Genomic DNA, 25280 nt, shown 5'->3' on the forward strand with positions numbered 1-25280 from the left:
CAATGGTCAGAGCCTGGAGTCAGGAGCCCAGGCGTCGACTGCTTTCCTCTCACAGGAACACTCCCCGTCTCGAGAGGATGCTCATCTGTAAAACCGAGGTGATAACACTCCCTGTTTACCGCACTGAATTCTCATGAAAACATGAGCCACATATGCAAAGGAACGTTGTGGAGGAACGAACAAATACACTGAATTAACATAATCTTTTAAAGCATCCTAGAGCAGGTCTGTAGTCCTCAGCTTAAAAACTATGGAGTCTAACAATGGCCTGTGGAATATGACAGGATAATTTCCCAGATGCAGGCTGAACTGAGTCCCTAGCATCTCAGGCCAAGCAGAGAGCTCCTCCCACAGTCTCTGCTATTTTCTCCAGCGAAAGCACAAATTCCCTGCCTGCACCCTGCCTGGGGCAGTTCTTGCTGAGCTGAACAAACAGGAGGTGCATTAATTATTCATGCAGTCATTTATTATTCCCCTTTCCCTAGGAAACCCCCAGCTGTCCTAAAGGGCTTTGAAGAGAAAGGGTGTGAAGGCTCGAACCAAAATATAAGCCCCTTTGTTGTGTCCTGGTTGTGCCAACAAAGGTTGTCAAATGGATGAAGATGAGGAGGTGGGAGGAGCGGGGAGGCGCAGGGAGGGAGGGGTGGTGAGGGGCACCAGCTCTGCCTACCTGCTGATCCAAATACTCTAGGTTTCTTTGCAACTGAAGGTCTAAAAGTTCGTCCTACCCGGAGCCCGAGCCCGAGGTCACACAAACAAACAGGGACAGGACAAAAGAAGACAACACAGAGGAAGCAAAGCGGTTAAGAGTTAGCTGGGCAGGACCGAGAGAGGCCTCTCTCTGCCCTGGAGGATTTCTGGGGAGGAAGGGGCAAGGACGGGGAGGCACAGAGGTCGCCCAGTGAGAGGAGGGACGCAGTGGGCCCAGCTCACGGCTGCCTGGCCCTCCCCTGGGAGAAGGAAGCACCATGGAAGCGATCTAGTCAGTGCTTCCTGGCAGCTCTTGCTTAGTTTTCTGGAAAAATCGGTGGTTTCTGGATGGGCGTATCTGCTGTGTGTCGAGGGTACCAAGTTTGGATACTGGCAGAGGAGAACAAAGAGGGAAGAGGGGAGGAGGAGCAGTCCCCCTCATCTGTCAAGGCCTGCCTCACCCTAGCCTCCTGGGGCTACGGAGACAGAGGGGTCAGCAACAGGCCTGGGGGACAAGGATTCTGCCTATTGGTTCCAGTGGGCCCCCACCCTACTCCCGCCCCTGTAGAGGATCTGCATCTAGTTCTCCAGGTGGAGGTGAAAATTCTCAGGAGAACAAATTCCAGGAGACACAAGTAGAAAAGGTAGAGAAAAGAAGGAGAGACACAATATGGAAAATCTTTTCTTCTCAATCCCACCATTTGTCTCTTTCCCCAAAGGTAGCATTCCAGGCGAGGACAAACTTGGAGCAAAATGCCCTCGGGGGGAGAAGGCCAGAAGATCATGCCTATTTGGGAGCCCCAGCCTGACTTTTCTCCCCAGTCCATGATCTAAGCCCCATCCAGGCCCCTCTGCAGGCTGCAGGGGACGGCTGTTCTGAGGTCAAGAGGACCAGGAGGCTACGTGCTTCCAGATCTCGTCCCGCTCCTCTGCTCTGTGTCACAGAGGAGCAGGGGTGGCTGGCACCAAGTTATGTATTAGGGTTAGAGTCCTGATCAGGAGGGAGGAGGTATCCAGAGGCTGCTAGAAACCAGACAGGTTAGGCATTGGGCACAGAGCGTCCCTGGTCTGCCCTAGTTGGCCGCGCCCTGGGAGGAGAGGTCGGGGGAGTGGAATGGAGAGGACATACCATCTTATCGTGGACCGTGGGGGATGGCGGGTAGTTGTAGGGGAACAGTCCTGCAGGGACTGGCCGCCTGTCTCCCAGGTAATCATACTGGAAGAGAAAGAGGATTGGAGGTGAGGGGGTCCGGCTGGGACACGGACTTCCCCACCAACTGAAGCTCAAGGTCAGGGATGTTTGTATCCCGTCCCAGAGCAGAGTCCAAACTACAATGGACAGCATTTGTTCACTGCAATATCCTGGCAATGATCTGTCCAGGTCCTCAAGATCTGAAAAGACAGAACCCTGTCTGCCCCCATTATATGGTATTAGGGTTCCTGGCATAACCTGGGGACGGGCACAGAGAGCCATGTTCCTACTCAGAGGGCAAAGCAAAGGCCCCAAGGCAGCTCTCCTGTGGATGGAATCACAGGGCCACTGGCTCTCTGGGCAGCATCGCTGGCCCTGCCCACACACAGTGCAGTGACCCTGTATCCACGATGCCGCACATAGCCACCTCTTCTCAGCAGGTGTCTCAGGCTTCTGAGGGACCTCAGGGGATGACGGAGGAGGGGCAGGCTGGTGGCTCACCTTGGGGGAGCTGATGGATCGCCTCATCACATAGGCAGCGGGGTCAGCATAGATGTCCTCACTGCGAGGTGGCAGTCGCTCAAAACGGGCACTGGGTGAGCGGACGGGGGAGTAAATGCGGGCACGGTTGCAGGAGCCCTGGCCGGGAGAGCGGGGCACAGAGTGGGAACGGGGCTGCAAGGACAGGTGGCGCAGGGAGCCAGAGGTGGCATCCAGCTCATCATAATAGACTGGCTGCCGGGAGGGGCTGGGGATCCAAACAGTGCTGTCCTGCCGCCCATAGCCGGCGGGCTCCTTCCACTCGCGCAGCTGGAAGGCGGGGCCACCTCCATTGCGGAAGGAGTGGCGCTTGTCCTCCAGGGCCCAGGGCGGGCTGATCCGATCGTAGGCTGGCATTGAGCAGATGCTGTCCGGCCGCACCCCCGGTGGGTAGTACTGGTAATCGTCAGGGTATTGGGAGGAGTAGGGGCCATAATACTCGGGGACCCTGCGGGTCACAGGGTAGAACCTAGAGGGGCTGAGAGAGACAGGATATTGTAAGGAAACCAGACGAAGTGGGTGCGTCCCCCCATCGCCCAGGTCCCAGCCCCACCTCCACATCCTCCAGCCTATAACATGTTTGACCAGGTGAAGGCGCCCCAGGCTGGCCTTGGGAGCACAGAGAGCAGCCACTGCCCAGACGCTGGAGGCTTGTTTCCAGAGGTGCAGGGGAAGGCCCGTCCTCAAAGTTCCCTCCCTCACCCAGCTCCGAGGCCAGAAATTTCACCATTCAGAGCTTCCATCTTTGTCTCTTTAAAATGAAATGCCTCTGGGGAAAAATTTTAAGCCTTATTAGCCATCTCTATCTCAGCATGAACCAATTTATCAGGTCTTTTCTAGAGAGAAGAACAGCAGAATGAGCAGAGTGTACCAGGCACCTGGACAAGGGACAAAGGGCAGCTTCCCTGAACTTAGGATCTTGTCAAGGGCGGAAGCGGTAGGTTCCCGGGACTTCTCCTGAGTGAGGCGCAGGCCGGGCGGCCCAGGCACAGCCCAGCCAGAGCAGCCCTCCGGACACTGCTGCTGTAACCTGGAGCTGCCCAGACCCGGGTGAACGCGTCAGGCCCAACGCCTTCAGATACTGAGAGCCAGTCACTAAGGAAAGGGGTCAATCGGTCCAGAGGGCAGAACTAGGATCAGTAAATGGCAACATTTTGTCTGTTTCTTTTCTTTTTTTAAAACTGCATATAAATCATGGCTTTCAAACAATTAGAGTCATTCAAAAAGGGAGTGAGTGGGCTTAGTGAGTCTCGTGTTGGCAGAAGCACTGGAACAGACGAGGCTGTAAGAGGGAAGCTCGTGGATGTCTGCCTGGAACAACATTAAGGCCACTCCCTGTGACCACCTGCCCCTTTCCTCCTCGTCCCAGTGGAGAGGCGCTAGGTACTCTGTCCCTTCCTCTGAAGGAAGTCAACAGAGAGAGCAAGAATCAGGGCCAGGGGTCAGACTCCACAGACAGAGCCCTGGGGCAGGAAAGGATTTGGGCAAGCTGGAATCCTGGGCTTTTCTTGGCTTCCCAAGTCAGCCTGGCTTCCAGAATGTTTCCAATAGAGGATGCCTCACATGTCACTACCCCAGCCTGAGCCCCTAGCTGGACCAGCATCCCAGCTCCACCTCTGCCCCCTACCACCTCACCTCCGAAGGTCTTCAGGTGGGGGCACCCCTCGGCGCAGGTTCACCCACTGCTGAAGCTGGTTCATGGAGCTCTTGCGCTGGGCGATTTTGTCGGGGTTGGCACGTGGGGGGAAGCTCTGCCGCTGTCCCCCACTCTCTGAGTCCTGAGGCGGGAAAGCTGTGCTCCCTGGCCGGCTTGGGGAGCTGTACTGCCAGCCATTGGGCTGGGTGGGCCGCTCCCCACCCCCTTGGACCCTTGGGCCCTCAGGGTAAGGGCTGCCTGGCTCTGAGGCTGGTTCCGGTCCAGGCTGGAGGCCGTTGGCTTTCACCAGAGGCTCACTCTTGACGTCGGGCCTCTCGGACCTCCTCTCTGCCTTTTCACAGCCTCGGCCATCACCCTCCCCTCGAGTCTTGGGCTCCGGTTCAGGCTTGGGGAGGCAGTTGAGGGGTGGCTGGTGGTGGTGTTTGCTGGGTGGGATGTTCTCTGAGTCTGGCTTCTCATGGCTGCAGGATGCCAAGGGAGACGTTGTAAGGGACTCCAGCCCAGCATGGAGTTGGGTGGGGGTGGCAGACTGAGAAGGAGGAATGGAGCGGAGAAGGGTGGGCAGGAAGGTAGCGATGGAAACAGGACTCAATGCATTACAGTTCCATTTCCCAAATCCCACTGCTTTATCTCCCAGCCTGGGCAATGATTAGAAAACATAATCTCATCCCGCCTACACTCCTGTGCTCACTCCGCCCTCCAGGTCTTCTCCAAGGGCCACTTTCCGCTCCCTTCTGTTGACCTGCCTTGAGCCCAGCCTTCATGCTGTGGCCAAGATTAACCTCACCCAGCCCTGGTCTGTAGTCTGTCCCTGATGCCGCCCCTAAACTTGGGGTGCACTCTACCCAACTTTCCCAATAGCAACTGTCCTGATGCCCCAGCTACAGGTCAGTCCTCTCTACTACGGAAAGTTAGTCAATTCCATGAGTCTTGGCTCCTTGAACCAGGAGGGTATGACAATAGTGCCCCTCACAGGACAGGTTTGCTATGAGACCAAACATGGCAGAGGCTGTGGTCTCAGACTTCAGAGGCAGAGAAACATGCTATTCGCTTCTCCAAAGCAAGGTCCCTCCAGGACCGACTTCTGCTAGAGTAGAAGCCCCCTGAGCAGGAGGCTGTGGGACTTTGCTCCCCCGCAGCATCCCAGCTCCTGACCCAGGGCCGGACACGACTATATCTACAGTAAATATTCACGGAATGGGGGCTTGAACTGCTGGAAGGGCCCGCCTTGGTTGAAGCAGAGATGGAACCTCGGGACAGTGTTCTCCCTTTAGTTTCCCAAATTCAACACAGTCAAGCATCTTTGTTGAAACATTGTTGGTAAACATATCTAAGACCCGTGACTAGATTTTGAGTCTGTATACAGATCCTTGTGAACAGCTAACTCAGAATCAACACCCAGCTCAAAGAGAGCCAGGTGCTAAGACTGGATGCCCAGCCACATGCTGAGGGTTACCACACGCCGGCATCCTACGTACACTATTTAGTCCTCACAACAACCCTGGGAATGGAGCATAATTGCTGTCTTTGAGGAAAGGAAAGTTGGATTCAGAGAGGTTAAGAAACTCACATTGAGGTCACACTTATGGGCAAGTCGCCAAGTTGAGATTTGAACCTAAGCCCATCTGCCTCCAAAGGCTGCATGCTTAACATGCACAGCCGAGAAAAATGAGCCAATGACCGCGGGTTTGGGCTCCTGGCCAGGCCCCGATGGGACCTGGCTTCTCTCTTGGCCTCCACCAACTCAGACTGAAGAGGAGGAGCCGTCAGGGGAGGAGAAAAGAGAGGCTGTGAAATCACTAGCCAGCCCCCTGCTGGGGGGCGGGGCCTTCACACTCCTCAGAGGCTCAGAGGCCCAGGGAGTGGGCGCTTCCTCTGGCCTCCTCTTCCTTTAGTGCTTCCCAGTCCATGCCCAGTACCCGTCACTCACTTGTGACGTGCAGCTTGGGGCACCGACTTCTGGGCCGGGGGGATCTGTACTCGGGCAGCCTCCCCCATGGCCTGGATCCAGGCCTCCTGCTCCTCAGGGCTCTCGGCACTGAAGAAATAGGTGCGGACCCCGGCGTGCTCGGCCTGTGGGGAGACGCATTGCGTGGAACTGGCCCCAGCCTCCTGCACCCAGCACACAGTCACCTGTTGGGATAAGACACCCACACCCATAGAACAGGTGGTCAGGCAGGCTACTCCTTGACCTACAGCTCTTGGCCCCGCATGGAGCTCAGGAGCAAGGTAAAGAGGGTGTCCCACAGCTACCCCAAGTGCTCCAGCCGGCACCCAGGTGTCTGCCTTAGCTAGCTCTCCAGACACCACGAGGCACCCCAGTAGCCAGGAAGCTTACCTGCCCCACTGGAGGTGATTATAAGCAGGAGGGACAATCACCACACCCGCTCTCCCATCAAATCCCGTCTTTGAATTGAAGGGCAATTACCCAATGTCTGGGAGAGACGCCCCCACAGCACATGCCAATCTCAGCCCCAGCTTGGCCTCTGAGAAGCTGACACTGTCTCTTCCATGCAGAGACACAGCTGGGCCTCCATCTCCGTGGGCATGCAAGGGGCATGCAGACAGTCAGAGCACACTACCTAGTTGGCGGCCGCAAACAGGCACGGCAGGCGGGAACCCAGAAGAGAGCTCCTGTCCAGAGGAGGGGTCCTCACGCGGTCAGAAGGAAGAAAAGCAGAGAACAGGTCAACCGAACACCAAAGAGAGAGACAGAAGATGACACAGCAGGAATGTTGAGGAACAGGGGGAAGTAGGGAGCCATTGAGACTGTCCTCCTCTACTCAGTGTCACCAATAGGACAGCACTCAGCAACGCCCAGTTCGCCCACCAAGAAGGGGAGTGGAGAGCTTGCGCCACGAGAATTTGGGCTGGTGGTGGAGAGGAGTCAGGGCCTCCAGCGCCCCCCAGCTCTGTCCTGACCAGCTCTGCAACTGCCAACAGCTGTGCTTTTCCTCTGGTCTTCATTGACACGTCTGTATCATAGGGACGGGTCTCCTGGGAGAAACAAGGCTCCTAGGCCACAAGGAAAGATGCTCCAGAGCTAGACTCTTTCTGGGACCTTAGCATATGCTCCAGGTGAGACCTTCAACCTCCCAGAAAGAGCATGCAGCCTCGTTCATCCCACCCAACGTGAGAGATCCACAGTGATTAAGAGGCTCCCATGTGAACTTCACCTTGGACTCTCCCCCCTTGGGTGCTAAATCCTGGGTCTCTAGGGGCTGGAAGGAGAGAAGACAGGGCTCCTCTGGTCACACCCCAGGGCTCTCCTAAGCAGCAATGTCAAATCCTCACCCTCCAAAACCTTTCCGAGGGGACCTTCACACACCACAGCACCTCTCCCCAGCATGGGACTTCTCTCAGACAGAAGCCATTACCCAGTGAGCATGCGTCCTACTTCTCTAGGGGTGGGGATGGGCCTCCTTCCTCTGGATCCTACCAGTCCCTGCTCCAGCAGGGGCCCAGCATGTGGACAGAGGCAGGGAGGTACTGACGAAAAGCCAGAGAAGCTGTAAGAAGGCATCCGGGGGTTGACACTGTGCAGCGACATGGAGACCAGGGGCCCAGGCAAGCCCTTGGATGGAGAACACAGGGTTAGTGTAGGGCAGGGGCACAGGCGGGACTGGTGGGGGTGTCGCAGGGCCAGTAGGCGCCCTGTGTGTGCAGAGCTCCTCTGTGGGTACCAGTCACAAGGAAAGCAAAGCCATGTTCTCTGCACTTGAGGAGCTCACAGGACACAGGAGAGAACAAAGGCACAGGGACGACTGCCTGTGATAGGGAAGGCAGAGGGCCTGGGGAGACAGGGCGTGGGCGGGGAGGGAGGGGCCACAGCCTGCACACAGAAATGGGCCAGAGACCGAAGGGAGGAGCTCAGAGGGCTAGGGAGGAAGAGCGAAGGGCCCAGCAGGAGGCGGGGCAGGGACAGTGCCTGCTCATTATTAGCCATCCAAGAGTTTCGCTTGGTGGCCACAGCAGGACAAGCATCCCACTTGTCTCAGCTCCCCTCCCTCCCCTGGGGAAGGGCCAGTGAATGGCACAGTCAGAACTTTTGTGGGCCACTGAGTGCAGCCCTCAGAGTTGGGTCTTCAAGAGGCAGTGCGCTCCCTGGCGGAGGGGACGGAGGAGCACAGGGTGAGAGCTGGGGCGTCCAGTGGTGGTGTCAGCCCGCCGTCGGCACCGCTCCAAGCCGGGGCGTGCGTGCGTCTCTGCACGAGGCTGGAGGGAGGGCGAGCTAGGCTGTTGGACCATGTGAGTGTGCCAGGGCAACTGTGTACAGCAGGGCTGTTTGTTGCTGGTTGAACAGCCTGTTCCTATTTCCCCAGCTAGAACCGGGCTCCCTGGAGCGAGTTTTATTATTGCTCACTCTGTTCACACTTCTCACACATAAGACCCTGTGGGGCTAGAAACTAATTATATGCCAGAGAAGTCCCTCCTCGTTCCCTGGAGCAGCGCCTGCTCTGCTGCCCACCTCTTTTGTGTGGCCAGGTGACCAGAGGCTGAAGGACAGTCTCTGAGGCCCCGTGAGCTCAGGCCCTGGCCTGGCGGGAGCTGCAGTTCCCATGGGTTAACACCATAGCTTTAGGTTTTCGGGGTCTTGGACAGCAATTCTTAATGGGGGAGGGGGGGCTTAGTTCTAAGAAGAGGCACGCTCAACATTATAGTTTATATTTGGAAAACAGAAAGGAACCTATGGTCTTTGCATCACAAAATACAAAAAGGACAGAGATTATCATTTTTAATGGGTCATGAATTTCTTTTTCTTTAAGGATTGGCACCTGAGCTAACATCTGTTGCCAATCTTCTTTCTTCTTCTCCCTAAGCCCCCCAGCACATAGTTGTATATTCTAGTTGTGAGTGCCTCTGGTTGTGGCATGTGGGACGCCACCTCAGCATGGCCTGATGAGCTGTGCCATGTCTGCGCCCAGGATCCAAACTGGTGAAACCCTGGGCCCCCGAAACGGAGCATGTGAACTCAACCACTCTGCCATGGGGCCAGTGCCAGGTCATGAGTTGTTTTATTCTTTTTGAGGAAGATTAGCCCTGAGCTAACTGCTGCCAATCCTCCTCTTTTTGCTGAGGAAGACTGGCCCTGAGCTAACATCCGTGCCCATCTTCCTCTACTATTTATACGTGGGACGCCTACCACAGCATGGTGTGCCAAGCGGTGCCATGTCCACACCCAGATCCGAACTGGCGAACCCCGGGCCGTCGAAGCGGAACGTGCGAACTTAACCGCTGCGCCACTGGGCCGGCCCCAGGATTAGGAGTTTTTAAATGTGGAAAAATACTGGCCTAGGATGAGCCAGCTGCAGGCCCGTCTTTTTTGTGGGCCACTGAGTGCAGCCCTCAGAGTTGGGTCTTCAAGAGGCAGTGCGCTCCCTGGCGGAGGGGACGGAGGAGCACAGGGTGAGAGCTGGGGCGTCCAGTGGTGGTGTCAGCCCGCCATCGGCACCGCTCCAAGCCGGGGCGTGCGTGCGTCTCTGCACAAGGCTGGAGGGAGTTCCACAGGAGCCCGCCGAGCAGGCAGGAGAGGCCCGTCTTCCTGTGACCTGTTCTCTCAAATTGTCATCTGCCTGAGGTTTGCCTCTCTTGATTGTAATCAAACTCAACTCCTAATTTTCTCTTGAGATTGAAATTTGTGTCAGTTTCAATTTCAAACTGAGGGTCCAGTTTCCCAGCCTGAGCAGGGAGGAGGCCTTTCCAGAAGGGCTGTCAGAACCCCACCCCCCATAGCTCTGCCTCTGCAGCAAGTGATTTCCCAAGGGCCAGGTGGCAGGCCACAGGGCAGTGTCCACTGGCTCAGGACATAATTATTTTTCCCTCAGGAAAAACTGCAACCCCTGAAGCACATCCCTACTGGCCCACCCTGGAGAGAGAATTACCCACCCGACCCCCAAGAAAAGAGGAGGGGTCCCGGCACAGCCTCGCCTTAGCCTCACGACAGCCTGCATGGAGGCCAGGGGCCACTGCCTGCTCCCTCCACCACCACACCTGGGGCTCCTTAGGGAAGTGGCCCTGGACCCTTCTCTAGTCCCTATGCTCTAGACGAGGAGGCCTCCCACCCCACCTGACCTGGGACAGGAAGGCCCACTGACCTTAAAGGTGTGTTTCCGGCTGATGTTGTCTGAGGGCTGCACAGCGGCCACTCGGAAGCTCAGGAGGGGGATGCTGCCCAGGATGCTCTCTTCCTTCTCATCTGTCAGGGACATAGAGGCACCGGTGAGATGTGTGTGCATGTGTGTGCGTGTGCGGTGTGGGTGGGGGGAGAGAAGAATGTCAGCTTTATTATGGTAAAGGTTTGTTGCTCATCTACTACTTGTCAGGCACTCAGGCCCACTGCACACAGCCGCACAGGTGTGCTCTGCACGACTCGGAGAGGCACACTCCGTGGTGTGGGGCATTTGGAGTGTGGCCCTACAGATGCTGTTCTAGACACGAGGTCTGCAATACCACCTCAAGGGGCCGGTGTTCAGCACACAGCCAACAAACACGTGTGGTCTGGACCCGAGAAGCTTGCACTCGCATCCACTCTCCTGTCTGCAGAGCCTCTCCAAGCAAGACAGCTCTGGCAGGGGCACAGGCACAGGGATAACAGTGGGACAGTGGGGCAGAGCGGGTGGCCCCACCTTTGGCTCTGGCTCCTCTGGCTGACTGTTTCTAAGGTTCTCCCAGGCACCTGGCAGCTTGCCTTGTCCTCTCCTGACGTGGAGCCCTCCCCTTCATGGTCCACATCTCCACAGGAAGACACGCCCCTGTACGCCCCCACCCTCTGGTCAGTCGGGCTAACAATCAGGCTGTTACATGCTGCATCTCCCAAGGAGCCTGATGGATTAGCGAATAGAGCCCCCAGCTGTCAGCAAGAGGCCAGAAGGGGTGGGGGTGGCTCTGTGGGACAGGTGGGGCCACAGGCTATGGCAAGACCCCCCCCACTTCCCTGGGATAGCTCTCTTCCCCGGGCTGGGGACTGTGAAAACCCTCACCTGGCGTTCAGGAGAAATCCCTCAGGGGTCACCAACTCCCCCAGCTCCCCTTCTACTCCCACTCATCGCCTGCAGAACATACTTGGCCCAAGGTCCCGCTTCCTGCACAGACCTCAGCACGGTGCCCAGAGGAAGGGCTAAGCCGGAGGAGCAGGAGGGAGCCATGGTTGGGACCAGGGCTTCCTCAGGAAAGCAGAGGCTGTCATCCCCTGGAGGAGATGGGCCCCTGCCTGGGAAAGTCGAGGCCAGTGTTTAGGGGTCTCCTGAGACCATCTCTTGGTGGATAGTGACCCCCACTGCAGTGCCCCTTGATTTTGCGGCTTTTTAAGGTTCTACCCTCATGCCAGGCCCAGAGTCTCTCCCCTGCAGAGAGCCTGGCTTCCCTCCAGCTTCTCACCCTCTGCAGCCCTGGATCCCAGGCTGGCCTGGGCAGACTCTTCTCCCCCAATCTTGGGGTCTCTGCTGTGACCGGACCCTGTATACGCAGACCCTTCTGGACTTCTCTCCTCAGGGCACAGGGACAGCACGGTTCTGGAGGGCCACTGGGTACAACCCTTGTTTGCCAAAGTCAGTGATCCACCGAGCTGCTCCCAGGAGACCACAGAAACCAGGAGTCTGCCCCTCCCAGGAATGGAGCAAAAGGAAACGGCCTCTGCTGCAAAGTCATTTCACCTCTCTCTTCGCAGCCCCATGCCTGCTTCCTCGAGCTGCCTCAGTGTGACAGCTGTGTCACCGTCACCAGCCCTCACTGGTTTTCTCCGTGCCCCCCTTGACACATGTTGCTGTATCTGCAGTCAGCCTGGGGTCCAAGGGCTCTGCACTCCAGGATTCAACCAACGGCGCATCAAAAGGCCTACACGGCGACGTCTGGACTGAGCACGTACAGGCCATTTGCTCTTATCATTATTCCCTAAACAATACACATCACAGCTATTTACATAGTGTTTATACTGTATTAGATAGTATAAGTACTCTAAAGATGAGTTAAAGCACACAGGAGAACGTGCCTGGGTTAGACGCAGACACTGCGTGCCTGTGGGTTTTGGTGTCTGCAGGAGCACTGGAACGAACCCCTCCATGGATGCCGAGCAACGGCTGCATTTTAAAAACAACCTCCTAGGGTCGCTGTATCAAAGTTATCAGATCTTTGCCCTCCTCCATTTTGTTTGAGAGGGTAGGGAGGGAGCGTGGGGGGCACAGAGAGGGTAGAAGCTTGGGATGTGTGCTGTTCCACGTTGATGGAGCACATACTGTGTGCCATGCACTGCTTTAGGGGCTGCGGACACTGCAGCGCACACAACTGACAAAACTCCTGCACCACAGATAAGATCGCACATCCCAGTGGGACGGCAGGAAGACCAACACGTGCTCCAATCAGCAGGTGACCTGCTGGCAGTGACTGGGGACCGTCCTCTCCCTCTTCCTCCTCCCTGCTCCACCCAGAATTCAGCATCTGTCACCAGGTCTCACCAGCCACGGCCTAGCACTCTGCCTGAAAGCTGGCAGGCCCTTGCTGACACCGCTGAATACAAAGTGAGAGAGTGAGTGTGTGAGAGAGTGAGTGACTGTGTGAATGAATGAGAGATGGTGTGACTGAGTGTGTGTGTATGAGTGTGTGACTGTGTGTGTGAGTGACTATGTGTGCAGGTGACTGTGTGTGAGTGCATGTGTGAGTGACTGTGTATGTGAGTGATTTGTGTGTGTGACTGTGTGTGTGAGTACACAGGCTTCATCTCCATCTCACTGTCACACCCACTGGTGCCCGAGACCACCGTGGGGACACCTGCACCTCCACAATGTCCATCCAAAGCAGAGCCTGGTGATCCGGCAGAACGAGAAAGAATGGGGACCCAGCTTCCGCGGCCCTCGCCAGCCCCAGGGGCGAGCTCACCTTTATAGTAGAAGAGGCAGCGATCGACCAGGACGAACCAGCGCTTGTTCCACTGCTTGACTCCGGAGCTGGCCTACAGGGCACGTGGAGAGACAGACAGGAGGGGTGTGAGCTGGGGGGCCATCAGTGGAGGCAGCAGAAAGGGGCCGCACTAATTATAAGGACCTCCTAACGAGTGGCGGCAGCCCCCTTAAGACCTCAGACACAGGGACCTGACATTAGATTATTGCCTGTGACCTTCCCGTTCTGTCATTCTTGGGCCTCGGTGCCTCCCTGGGGGAAGATAAAAGGGACAAAAGATGAGCCAGAATGAGTGAGCAGAGGGCAGGCAGGGACAGTGGCAAGGTCAACCTGGGGAGAACTGGTGGACTCCTGGAACCCGCCTCCCCCCATGTTAGCAAGAGGCTGGATCCCATTGGGTTGGTGATCTTGCATATTTCAAAGTCATTGCATCTGTCCATTAAGAGACCTGGCTGGGTTCCTAAATTTGACACTAAATTTCTGTGCAATTTTGGGAAGATACTCAATTTCTCTGAGCCTTTATAAAATTAGGAGATTCATTCACAGAGATATACCAAAAAAGGAGATACCAAAACACACAAGGGCTTTTATACCTCCAGAGGAATTAGAGTGCTATGAGGAGAAAGCAGTGGTGATGGTGGGCAGAATGGCGGAGGAGGTCGCACCTGTTTGAAGAGCCAGCCTGCCTTGGTGACAGGGGCACCGGGGTTCCGCTTCATGGAGTGCGAGCGCTTGCCGAAGGCGACGGCCTTGCGCGATGCTCGGGTAGCCTAGGGAGGCAGAGAGAGAAGCTGGCCCAACTCCCCCTCTCCTCCTTTCCGCCCAATCCGCAGGGGGGCTGCACTGGGTGGGCGCTCTCTCCAGGGTTGCCCTCCGGTGCCCGCTTGCCGAGAGGCCCAGGGGTGAGTCTTGGGTCTGCTGCTAACTCCAGGACACGACCTTTCAATTCTTTGGCTCTTTTTCTTACCTCTAAAATGGGGCTCAAAATAATAGTCCTCCTCGTCTCACAGTGGTGTGGGTTTTTTTGTGTTTTTTGAGGAGAAAATAAGATTTTTCATTTCATTCCTAGCCTATCCTTTTTCTACTGTCCTTGCTCCCTACCTCTCTCATAATGCTTTCTGGAACCCTTCAACTGCAAGTAAATTATTACCAACATCATCATCCTCTCAGTCCTGGTCATTCCTGACTGTCCAGCACAGCACAGAGCAGGAAGGATGTACGGATGCTCTCCCAGCTCCCACTGCCACGTGGACACTGTCATCCTCCCACATTCTGGCAACAATCTCTCTTTCTTGAAGCACCACCGATCTTCCACTGCTTAGCCCTTCTCATCACTATCAGCTTCTACATCATTCTTTCAGAGTCTAAGGATTTTAATATCAGTCATCCTCTTCAATCTAAGTCTTGCCATCACTGTGGCATTGTTCTCGAGGATGATGCATCCGATGTCCTAACTTGATACTACTTGATGTCCTCAACTCCAAATCCTCCCCTTCACCCCAGCAACCCACTCCCATGGCTATACCTCAGACCTGGTCAGCACCTCAGTCCCTTTGCTGCCAACATCTTCGATTCTAACATTTCCGTTTTCTGACCACAACATTCCATCCTTTGGTCTTTGTCCCTCCGTTACTCAACTACACCAGCTTTTTATTCCACTGGGATCCCCAGCTTCTCAATCCTTCCCTTTTTTTCTGGATCCATCAGCCACCTCCTGGTTTTAGTTGTTTCCCTACAGAGCTTAGGTCCTTGGTGGAGTAGATCAACTGACTCTCAAACACCTCATCCTCTTTCTGCTTGATCTTCTCTAAAACTCGAAATCCCAGATTCATCAAACTATCCACCCTCCCGGCACTCACAGCCAGACTATGGTGCTGCTGGAGAAAAGCCACACTGTGGGACGGACAAGGCCAGCGCAGACCCACCGTCCCCACCCCTGATGGGCTCAGCCCCAGATGCCAACTCAGCTGCACACTCTGCCTGTTCTCCCAAGCCCTGAGAGCTTCCCCTCCGCCCTCCCCACAGGGGACCTGGTCCCTCCTCCCTCCTCCACAGAGAGGACTGAGCTTATCGGACATGCCCTTCCCCAATTTCACATTCTTTCACTAAGAAAATTACTGCCTGTACCACTATCTCTGTCTCTTTCCCTCCAATTTCAAAAGAAGAGGCCTTGTCCTCCTCCCCAAGGCTGACCCGCCTGACCCGCCGTCTCTGAGCCTCGCTCCACCAACAGAGAATCCCCTCTTCACTCTCTTCAACTTTGCCTTCTCCACTCATTTCTTCTCCTCAGCAAAATGCTCAGGTCACTCCATCTTAAAGCATCTGTCTGTCTGTCTCTGTCTCTGTCTCTCCTTCTCTCTCACGCACCCCCACACATACCTGAATGCCCCTTAACCCTACATCCACTGCCTGCTGTCGGGTAGCACCTTCCGCCCCATCCCTCTCTTTCTCTTCAGGGACAGGCTGCTGGGGACGGCCCCACTTCCTCTCCTCCTGTTCACTCCTGAGCCTCTTCCACCTCTTTTCTGAAATGGCTCTTGCAATGTCATTGAACTAAGGCTGTTTGGTCCTTGACCGTTCTAAAGCATTGGACAATATTAACCTTTCTGTCCTTCCTGAAACTTTTCTTGCGGTTTCTGTGACAGCATTCTTCCTTTTCAGGACCTCCATCTGTGGCCCCGCCTTCTCAGTCTCCACCTCTACTCTAAGTGTTGACGGACCTCAACCCAACTTTTTAAAATTCGTTTTTCTCGTTATCCATTGTGTCTGTGTACCTCATCTATACCCATTGCCTCAGTTACCAGCAATACGCCAAACATTCCCTAATCTCCGTGAAGACCTCCCTCCTAGCCCCCGTCCATTTTGTAACTGGTCTTCTGACCAGGATTAAATAAGTGCAAAGCCAAACTCATCCTCTTTCTAACCAAACCTGTTCTTCAGTATTTCTCATCTTGGTGAATGGTTCTACAATCCACCCAGGCGCCCAAGTCAGCACTCTGCCCGCCTCACGCTGCTCCCTCCTTCCTCCGTTCCTTACACAATCATTTAGGCAGGGCTCACCACTCTGTCTTCCTAATAGTTCTTAAATCTGTTCTTCCCTCTCATGCTCCGCTGCTGTTGCCTCACAGGTCATCATCTCTTCTTGCTGTTCACCCTCTGCAATGAACTAATGTTATCTTTCTAAAACACAATATAATCATGTCACTCTCCTGCTTAAAATCTCTTACCACCTCTCATCAGTTAGAAGAGAATTCAAATTCCTCAGTACACACACAAGGACAGGTCCGTAAGATCTGGCCCTCTACCAGACGGGCTCCGCCCTGGTCATGCCAGACCCCTGGCGGTCCTCTCCCACCCCTAGGCCTCTGCCCAGCTTGCTCTCCCAGGGCCCTGGGGAAGCCCATCTCCCTTGTCCACAGACAAATCCCAACTCATCCTTTGAAGCCTAGCGCAGGGCTACCCGCCTCCACAAACCTCCCCATCCCCAGAGCTGTGAGCCTCTCCCTCCTCTCCGGGCATTTTTATACTCTAAAACTCATCACCACAATGGAATGTTGGCCTTCCGTCTCCTTCACTAGACTTGGAGCTCCTGACAGAGAGGGGCTTTTGTTTTCTTCATCTCTTCATCACCAACAAGCACTCAGTAAATACTGGGTAGAAGGAACGAGGAAATTGGGGTCTATTATAAAGTACCCCCAAAATTGGGAAATAAATCTTCTGAACTCTGCTGGTGAAAAGCCACATATAAGGGCTGAGATGAGTCATCTGAGGAAGTCATCCACCACCCTAAGAATATGCAAATCCCTGAATCTTCCCCTTTCCTTGCAGTCTATTATCTGTCAGAGTTCGATTTCGTCCCCGTACTTCACCCCTTCAGCCTTTCTCCTGCCAAACCCTCAATATCCCAGCCTGGTTTTCTTTCTGCCACAGCTTCCCAGCAACCTCACCCTCAGGTCACTCCCCCACCTGCCTTTCCTGCTGTCACAGCCGGGCTAGGAGTACACCTGGGGACTGGAGCCGCACAGAGTCAGTCTATGGCCTCAGGTGGCCCTGCGACGTTGTCGGGAAGCATTTCCTATGTCCCTTGTTGACTGCTGTTGCTGTTCCCCTAGCCCCCCAATGCCTCTCCACTCACCCCACTCCTCTCAGCAGAAAACTCTACCTCCTGCTTCCCTGCAAAAGCTGAGGATGTCAGGTAGGGATGTCTTCAACTTCCTGACCCCACCCCAGCTTCCCACCTCTCCCCATGTGGTCTCAGGAAGAGCGCCCCTTCTCCACCTGGCCTCTGACTGCTCCTGTCGGCACAGAGCGTGGCCCCTTGGCTACCCCTCTCTCCTGAACCTCTCTATCTCCTGGGTCATTCCCCTTCTGCCTCTAACACCTTGAAACAAAACAAAACAAAGAAAACCTCCCTCTATCTTGCATATCTTCTAGCTTCACGGCCCCCCATCCCCCTAACAGTCAAGTTTCTTTAAAAATATTTTTTTTGAAACATTTCAGAAAAGCAGGGAATAAATCACCATTACATGTTGGTATGTTTCACTAATAAAACAAGATAAATAGAGCTGAAACACCCTGTGAGGCCCTCCCCAATCTCATTACCTTTTCTTCCTCCCCAGAGGCAACTGCTGACCCCAAATTAGTCAGCCTGCCCACGGTTATATGCTTGCACTGCAAATTTATCTGAACAAGTGTGCTGTTGCTTTTCATGTTTGTACATTTTACACCAATGATATATTCTTCATATTCTGCAACTTGCTTTTTACTCAACATTATGTTTTTAAGGTTTATCCTTGTTAATACATATAGCTCTGGTCCATTTTAATTTTTGAAGAGTCCTCCATTGTATGGCTATACCACCATTTATTGTCTACTTTCTTAGAAGAGCAGTTTCCCCTCTTCATTGTTTCTACATCTCCTGTCTCCTCTTTTGCCCCTAAGGGTTACCCTCTGCCCTCATCACACAGCTGGCACTGCCCCTGTCAGAGTCTCCAGTCACCACACGCTGCCAGGCCCCATGGACACATTCAGCCCTTATCTTATTGACCTCTTCGCAGCCTTCTTCTCTGGATTCCTTCTTCCTCCTGAGGCTCTCTTCCTCCCCCCTCCCTTTCTGAGCTCTCAATTGCCATGTCCTTCATAAGTTATTTTTCTTTTGCTGTCTCCCTAAATCAGTGGTTCTCAATGAGGGCGGGGCAATTTTGTCCCACGGGGGACATTTGACAATGTCTGGAGACATTTCTGGTGGTCAGAGGGTGGGTGCTACTGGCATCTAGCGGACTGTTAAACATTCTACAATGAAAGGATAGTCCCATCCCACAAAGAATTATCCAGCCCCAAATGTTAATAATGCCAAGGTTGAGAACCCCTGGTCTCAGTGTGGGTCTTCTACAAGGTTCTCATCTGAGCCCTCTTCCTTTCCCACTCTCCACTCCTCCTGCGTCACCTCACCTGCTCATTGGAGCCTGCAGAGACCGCTGGGCAGGCTAACATACATTTCCTAGGATTCCCGTCCAACAGCTGGCCTGGGGGCTGGACTCACCCGGACGCTGGGCCGCTCTGGAGGGACCTCGGACACCATGTTGTGGTTGGATCCGTCACTGCTGGTGGTAGCCGGGCGTCTCCCACCTGCTTTATTGGACATGTCCAAAGACGGTCTGATTTCAAGTTGACCAGAAGGGAAGAAAGGGACTAGTCAGAACAAGAAACAACGGAAGCTACCTCCCCCTTTTCTCCACCCTGCCCCACCATCCCAGTAGGGGCACACAATCGGATCCTCGAAACGCATCGAGACGCCATCTCAGTGGCTCCCTCAGCTCTTCTGAGGTTATATACTCGTACTCTTGGACATTTCCCTCTTTCTTTCCTGCAAATTTATTTTTAAAACTTAGACCCTAGGACTCTGGAACTCCTTTTCCTTCTAATTTAAAAGACACAATGGCCCAGTGGACTATGAGATTCATTTAATTATCTTTTTTTCTTAATTCACCGAGCCAAGATGGAGAGAGGAACCAGCAGCTGGCTCTCATGGTTATATCAGACTCCCTCGGCATTCCCACGAAGGCTGCGGGGGGTATGCCAATATCAGACATGTCTACTCCTTTAGCTCAACCTGCGGGACGCACAAACCCGAGATCTGCTGGGTTCTGGGAAAAGTGGATGAGGTGGATGAGCTAATGGGTCTCAGAAGCTTCCAGTCCTCAGAACTGAGGTGAGGGACCCTAAATCCCTTCTGCTCTGCCCCCCGCCATTCTCCCCCTTCTTCCCAGCTGCAAAGTGGCAGTGGGATAGTGGTGGTGAAGGTTGGAAAGGTCAAGCAGCAAGTGGTGGCAAACATACATTTTCAAGTCAAATTTTTTGTTTTCCTCTGGGACCTGGCCAGTCACTGGGTGTAGAAATGTGTTCCGTCTTTCATTGTGGCTGTAGAGGCAAAAAAGAGAGAGAAGTTGTGGTAAAAATGAAGAAGGCAGAGACATAAACCAAAGGATTGACAGGCCTGCGGCAGTGACGGGTGACCATGGGGAGCTTGCCCATCTGTCCTCCAGTGGGACCCATGAAAGGCAGGGTGGAGGCCTGGGCTGTAGAAGCAGCAGCTGCAGGTGGCTGGGGGTGGGGAAGACACCTTTCACCAGCCAGTGTTACTACTTCCCAGAGATCCCTGAGGCTGGAAATAGCCAGACTCTACCCTCTTGGTGGTCACCCTGGGCGTGTGTGTGGGTGGGTAGGGAGGGGGCTCTATAGTCAAGATTTCATGTGTGGCAGGTTCTCTCCCAGGGACCACTGCCAGTGCTCCACATAAAAATTGCTCACTCATTATTTGCTGAAAGAATTCTCTTGTGACCTTGGAATTCTTCTTCTCCTGCTTTATGTTCCGTCTCTTTCTTTAAAGGAAATGAAAGATCCAGAAACCCCACTCTTGAGCTTGGGCTGGGCCCCGCTCACACTCTAAATCCAGGGTCTCCTGTCTAAGGGCCACGTGATGTAGCCAGACCTCAGGAGCTGTCAGGCATCGAGGTTAGTGCTGGCTCAACAGTCAGATCTATTAAGGGATGCTGTGGGCCGGGAGTGGGGTGGGGTGTCGCGAGGAGAGCCTGCTAGGAAGCAGTGGGGAGCGTGGACCAGGGCCGAGTCTGTGCAGACGCAGGTGGGCTCAGTACTGTGGAGGCTCCTTTGGGAGTCCTGCTGTGGTTCTTTGGGCTGACTGGATGTCAGGCTAGTGCCCTGGTGGCTCTCTGGGGAGATGGGGGAGGAAGAGCAGCAGATGGAGCTTGGAGAGGGGCTGGTGGAGTGGGTCTCAGCCACAAACAGCAGCCATTTGAGATGGATTCTGCAAGCAGGGGACCACCTGGCGAGGATGTTGTAGGAGATTCAAGCATCTAGCCAATGAGAGGCTGGAATAGTTTTACGGTCCTCTTCACCCATCCCTCTTGGGAGATATTTCGAGAGCCCAGAGCAGGTTCAGTTGACCCCAATAAGCAGGTGCTTGGACAGAGCCTACTGAGGCTGCACCAAGCTTGGGGGTCCCATCACTGGGCCACACGTGCACTCCCACAGCAAAGGGCCAGCGCTCTGCTTGGCCAGCAGCAGACCAGGTAGCATCGGAGGAAAGAGGTCTCAGCTTCCTCCCTTCGGCTGCACCAGAGAAGGAAAATAGCTTTTTGGAGACCCCCTTTCAATAGTCCAGGACACAGCCAAGCCCTTGGTCTGTCTGCTGAAGCTGAAGATAATATTAAAGGGTATTTTTTCAGTTTCCAAACCAGTCAGGTTTAGACCGAATCCAAGGACAGGTAGGATAGAAGCACCGCGAGAGGAGCCACAGCCTATGTGGAAAGCTGGGTTTTGGAGCCCAGGCTTGCTGGCCGTGACCCTAAATCTGGCCGTGTCCAACACGCCTGGGTTCTGACTCTTAGCCTACTGACAACCCACTCCCCACTTCTCAAACGTTATTCCCTCCTCCCTCCTAGGTCCAACGAGGATGCTCTCTTCAACTTAACTGCAGGAGGTCTTTACAAGGAAGAATAGCTGCTTCTATGCACCCTCATCCCCGACCCTGCCCTGCCTAGGGGTCAGGCAGGCCATGAGAACCAAGGTTCTTGAGGCACTAAGTTCTCTGCTTTTTCCCAGTGGCACAGGGCACCTGCCCCCCACCCCCGAGTCCCCTTCTGTTCTGCATGCTCCCTGAGCTGACTCTGCAGGCACTGCTACAGACACACCCAGAAGCACACCTCTCCTGTCAGCTGGTGCAGGCCTTTCAGGGCACGGTGACTTTCTCTCTGCCCCAGGCTCTCCTACCCAGCGACCCCTACAAGGGACGTCCTCTCTCTATCCTGGCGCCACCAATTTCAAAATAGCCTCCCTTCATAAGCACTGCAATGCAGCAACCACTGACCTAAGTACTTTCCTTCTCGAGGTCACGTCGGGCAGGCCCTCACTCCGAAACCCCGGATCCAATGAGCTGCCAACTCAGCCCGCTCTCACTTAACCCGGTTCGCTGTCCACCGAGGAGATTCCTACCTGACCCGTCGATCAGCCCGAAACTTCAACATCTTTTGGGCAGCTCTGTCCCCCGTTCGGCAGCCTCAGAGGACCTGCCAGCCACCCTGCTCCTACCATGCCTCTGAGAACTGAGTCCTCAGGTTCTGGTCCTGCTTGTGGCACTGGGGCCGAGCTCCAGGGTGAGCAGGGCTGGCACCGCTGGCTCCCTCCCCCGCTGGCTCTGGCACCAGGGATGAGGGAGGGGCTCTCCCTGGGTGGTGGCAGGGGGTCTCCAGGTGCCCAGGGGGCCTGCAGCTTCCTAGCATTCAGCAGAATGCTGCCATCAGAGTGTCGGAAGAATAATATGCGAGCGGAGACTGGATCCTCCCAGGTCAGGTCCCTGAGGAGACAAGGCTGAACCGGAGAGACGGGCATGCAGGGAGCAGGTGTACAACTTCCAGGTAGTCCGACCTCACTGAGCCAAGGACACAGAGCAGCTGGGCGGGCCAGGAGTCTGGGGCTGCGCTCCCGTCTGCACGGCAGAAACCCACGCCAGCCCCACCTGCAGGAAGACAGTCGTCCCTGCCCCCTGGGCTCCCGCCGGAACACAGGCCCTGGGCTGAAGTCAGCCTACTTCTCGGAGCCCCTTCTGCTCCTGTGGGCGCAAGGGTTAACGAGGCTCCAGACTCACATGCTGTCGTTGCCGCCTGCCGGGAAGCTGCGGTGGATTCAGTCTCCTCTCCTCTCGGCCGTCTGCACAGGAGCAGAGTGAATGAGCGTCCTCTGCAGCGTCCCCTGCGCGCTCCCTGTAGACACAGCCCCAGCTTGCTTGCCCTCCACTGGGGCGGTCCAGCCAAGGAGAGGCAGGTGGACACGCGGCACGGTGCTGTGGAGCCAGAGCTGATGGCGGGGACCCGCTTCTTCACCGAGGTAAAATCGAAGGAAAGCTTCCTCCCAAAGCTCGTGAGGGAGAGGGCAGCAAAGGGGACTCAGAGGGGGTCACCGTGTGTGTATCTCTGAAAATCTTCCCAGACGCGACATGGTAAACTCCATCCGCCACTGTCGGGTCTGCTCAGGGGCAAGGAGGTTGCATCGCCGCTAATTCCCTGGGACTCTCCAGTGGCCAAAGCCGGTCAAACCTCCCCGTTTCCTAGGGTCTTCCACGTCTGAGGGTCCTTGGACTGCAAGGGCCTTCTGCAGGCATCTCCTCCATCCCCCTGCCTCCAGGCAAGCCCACTCTGCAATCAATCTCATCAGGTGCCTGGGTGGTTTGTAAAGGGTTCTAGCAAAGGAAGCTCCAGACCCATTGTTACCTTATACTGCCCAGATGTTCTTTTCTCACATCAAATTTCAGTTCCTCTGGCTTTCAATAATATTCCATTTTTGTCTTCGGATGACACAATCCTTTCTGACCAATGTGGTTCTTTTTAGCATGCTGTTGACATCATAGTCTGTTGTCATGGCGATTCTGTGACATCACAACAGACACTGACAGGAGGGCTAATCCAATTTGTGGATTGAGGACAGAACTCGGTCAGAGAACAATGCAATCAGTGGACGGAAAAGCAAATGGACGACGTTATTATTGAACCACAGTGAGACAAACGGGTCGGCTACAGCAGGGGTCCACAGCTGCTGATATTTAGGCAACTCATCCCAAATCCAAAAGGCCAACAGACTCAGCCATTTAGTGGCGCTTTTGCAAACGCTTTATTCTGGTGACAAGAAGCTCCAGCTTCCAGACCCCATGGTTCCCTGTCCTCATCCAGTCACTTGAGCCCTGTGACGGTCATGGGGAGCTGGGCCCTCCCTGAGGCCAGGCTGAGGTCTCTGCCTGTGCACAGTAAGTGCCCAACAGACATTTGCTGAATGAATGAGTGAACAAATGAACAAAAGAAACTCCACACTCTGATTCCATCTTTAGCCGCCTGCCTTTGGCGTCTGACATCCTATTACCAAGGGCTCCCCCATCTTTGCTCTCTTAAAATTAATTACTTCCTCTCCATGAGAGCAGCTCTGTTTCTGCCCCCTCAGCCCCTCACTCAGTTCCCCTGCCTGGCTCCCCCTTGAATAGATAGCTTGGCTTTGATCCATCTTCATTAGGAGGGGAAGAAAATTAAGCTCATCTGCACAGGAGGAGGAGGTGGAGGTGCACTGGGAAAATGAGTTTTCTTACTCTAGAAGTAAAAATATCCCCCTCCCCTTCAAGCTGAGCACAGGGGCCTCCCACAGGCTTTGCTTAAGCTGCAAGTTAAATCACTTCTCCCATGCCCAGTGAAGAGAGCCCCAGGGAGCAGGAACGAAGGCTCAAGGTTTCCCCCCGCTTGTTGAGAGCTCTGACATCCTCAGGGTTAAGTCAGCACACAGAATGCCTAGCTAGGGTTCTTTTCCTTTGCCACTAAACTGCACAGAATGACAGGTTTTCATTTTAGGTTAGACACCGAGAAGAACTTACTAGCTGCAGAACATTAAGGAAGAGAAATAAAGATAGGTAATCAGTTTTCTCTCTATTCTTCTCTTTCCTTGGGGATGTCAAAAGGCCTCCATTTTTCAAGGACAAATGGTTATGAATATATCTCCAAATGGACCTCTTAAATTCCACCCAAGGAAAGGGAGAATCTCATGCATAAAGGAGATTCGGGGATGGAGGCAGGAGCATTCCTAAACTCCCCAGCCGCCCACTAGGAGGTCACCTCAACCAGTGTGCCTCTGAAGGTGGCCGCAACGGCAGCGCCATCAGCAGAAGGAGAATCTCGCAGGACGAGGCCTTGGTCCAAGACCCAGCATGAATTAAGGAGACTTAACTACTTTGGCCCTTAATTTTCTTATGTGCAAAGGAAATACCTTCTAATTCTATGAAATCATAGCTATAAACTTACAAAATGTGAAATGTTTTATGCATAAGAGATAATGGCTATGATCATTTTGCTTAAAAACAAATCAAGAAATATGCCAGGTGCCAGAGGTAGAAAATGGAAAACACACGGTTTCAGGCTTAAGAAGGCTGTTCGTGGGGCAGGGGCTATGCGAGGGGGGCCACCATGCCAGAAGTGTTCAAACCAAGAAATTACAAAGAAAACAGCAGCTCCTCTCCACTTTCTAGGCATTTGTCTCTCCATCTAGTTGGGGCCTTTTTACAGTTCAAGAGACACTGTCAGCCTCAAGTCCTGGTGACCTCCTCACTACAGAGATAACTGTGTACTGACTCATCTCCAGACATCTGTCCCAAGAATCAGCATCTATCTGGAATGATACCTGGCACTACGCAGTCAGAAGCAGCAAATTCAACCCGGGTCTTCACACCCCTTTGCAGGTACGCGCGTCTGCACATGTGCACACGCACACACACACCCACACACCCAGGCTGGATGCCCAGAACTCCCACCATGATAAATATTGAACAACTAGAGAAATGCACTCACCCCCTTCCACCCCTGGGCCCCTCTTGGTTATCTGCCCTACGCCAAGCTGCCTCATTTCCATAGCTCCTTAGAATCTGCTGACAGAGGATTAGCCCTGGCCAGGCTTCCCCATCGCAGGAACGCTTTGGTTTCTGGCATTACAGCTCATTAGATGGAGAGAAGAGGTGAACGGGAAGGAGGGCTGCCTGCAGCCCACCCCTCCCACTTCCTTCTCTCCCAGCCAGCAAATTCCAAGCAGGGCTGTCCTCCACAAGGCTGTCCACACTGTAGCGAGGACGAGGACGAGGACGTCTGCTGCGCGACAGAGGGGGATGGTGCGGGGAGGAGGGGAAGGTGAGACAGAGGGGGGGAAGGTGGGGGAGGAGGGGAAGGTGAGACAGAGGGGGGGAAGGTGGGGGAGGAGGGGAAGGTG

The 25280-nt window shown here is 54.5% G+C and overlaps 1 protein-coding gene across 8 annotated transcripts in view; it reads right to left on the reverse strand.

Moving 5' to 3' along the window:
• Positions 1-25280, reverse strand: part of PLEKHA6 (pleckstrin homology domain containing A6) — a 134572-nt gene that overhangs the window by 23370 nt on the left and 85922 nt on the right. For 4 of the 8 annotated variants that reach the window (XM_046680293.1, XM_046680296.1, XM_046680298.1 and 1 more), the window contains exons 2-10: positions 19311-19391; positions 18514-18628; positions 13637-13741; positions 12951-13023; positions 10175-10275; positions 6010-6212; positions 4058-4540; positions 2384-2900; positions 1820-1906 (exon numbers count right to left, since the gene is read on the reverse strand). In XM_046680293.1, the coding sequence (XP_046536249.1) occupies positions 1820-1906; positions 2384-2900; positions 4058-4540; positions 6010-6212; positions 10175-10275; positions 12951-13023; positions 13637-13741; positions 18514-18628; positions 19311-19391 (1765 nt within the window). Of the gene's footprint in view, positions 1-1819; positions 1907-2383; positions 2901-4057; positions 4541-6009; positions 6213-6661; positions 8866-10174; positions 10276-12950; positions 13024-13636; positions 13742-18513; positions 18629-19310; positions 19392-25280 lie in introns of those variants that run through there. The other 4 variants (XM_046680301.1, XM_046680295.1, XM_046680300.1 and 1 more) reach the window with 3 other exon arrangements.

This window comes from Equus quagga, chromosome 13 (assembly GCF_021613505.1).
Source record: "Equus quagga isolate Etosha38 chromosome 13, UCLA_HA_Equagga_1.0, whole genome shotgun sequence".
NCBI lineage: Eukaryota > Metazoa > Chordata > Mammalia > Perissodactyla > Equidae > Equus > Equus quagga.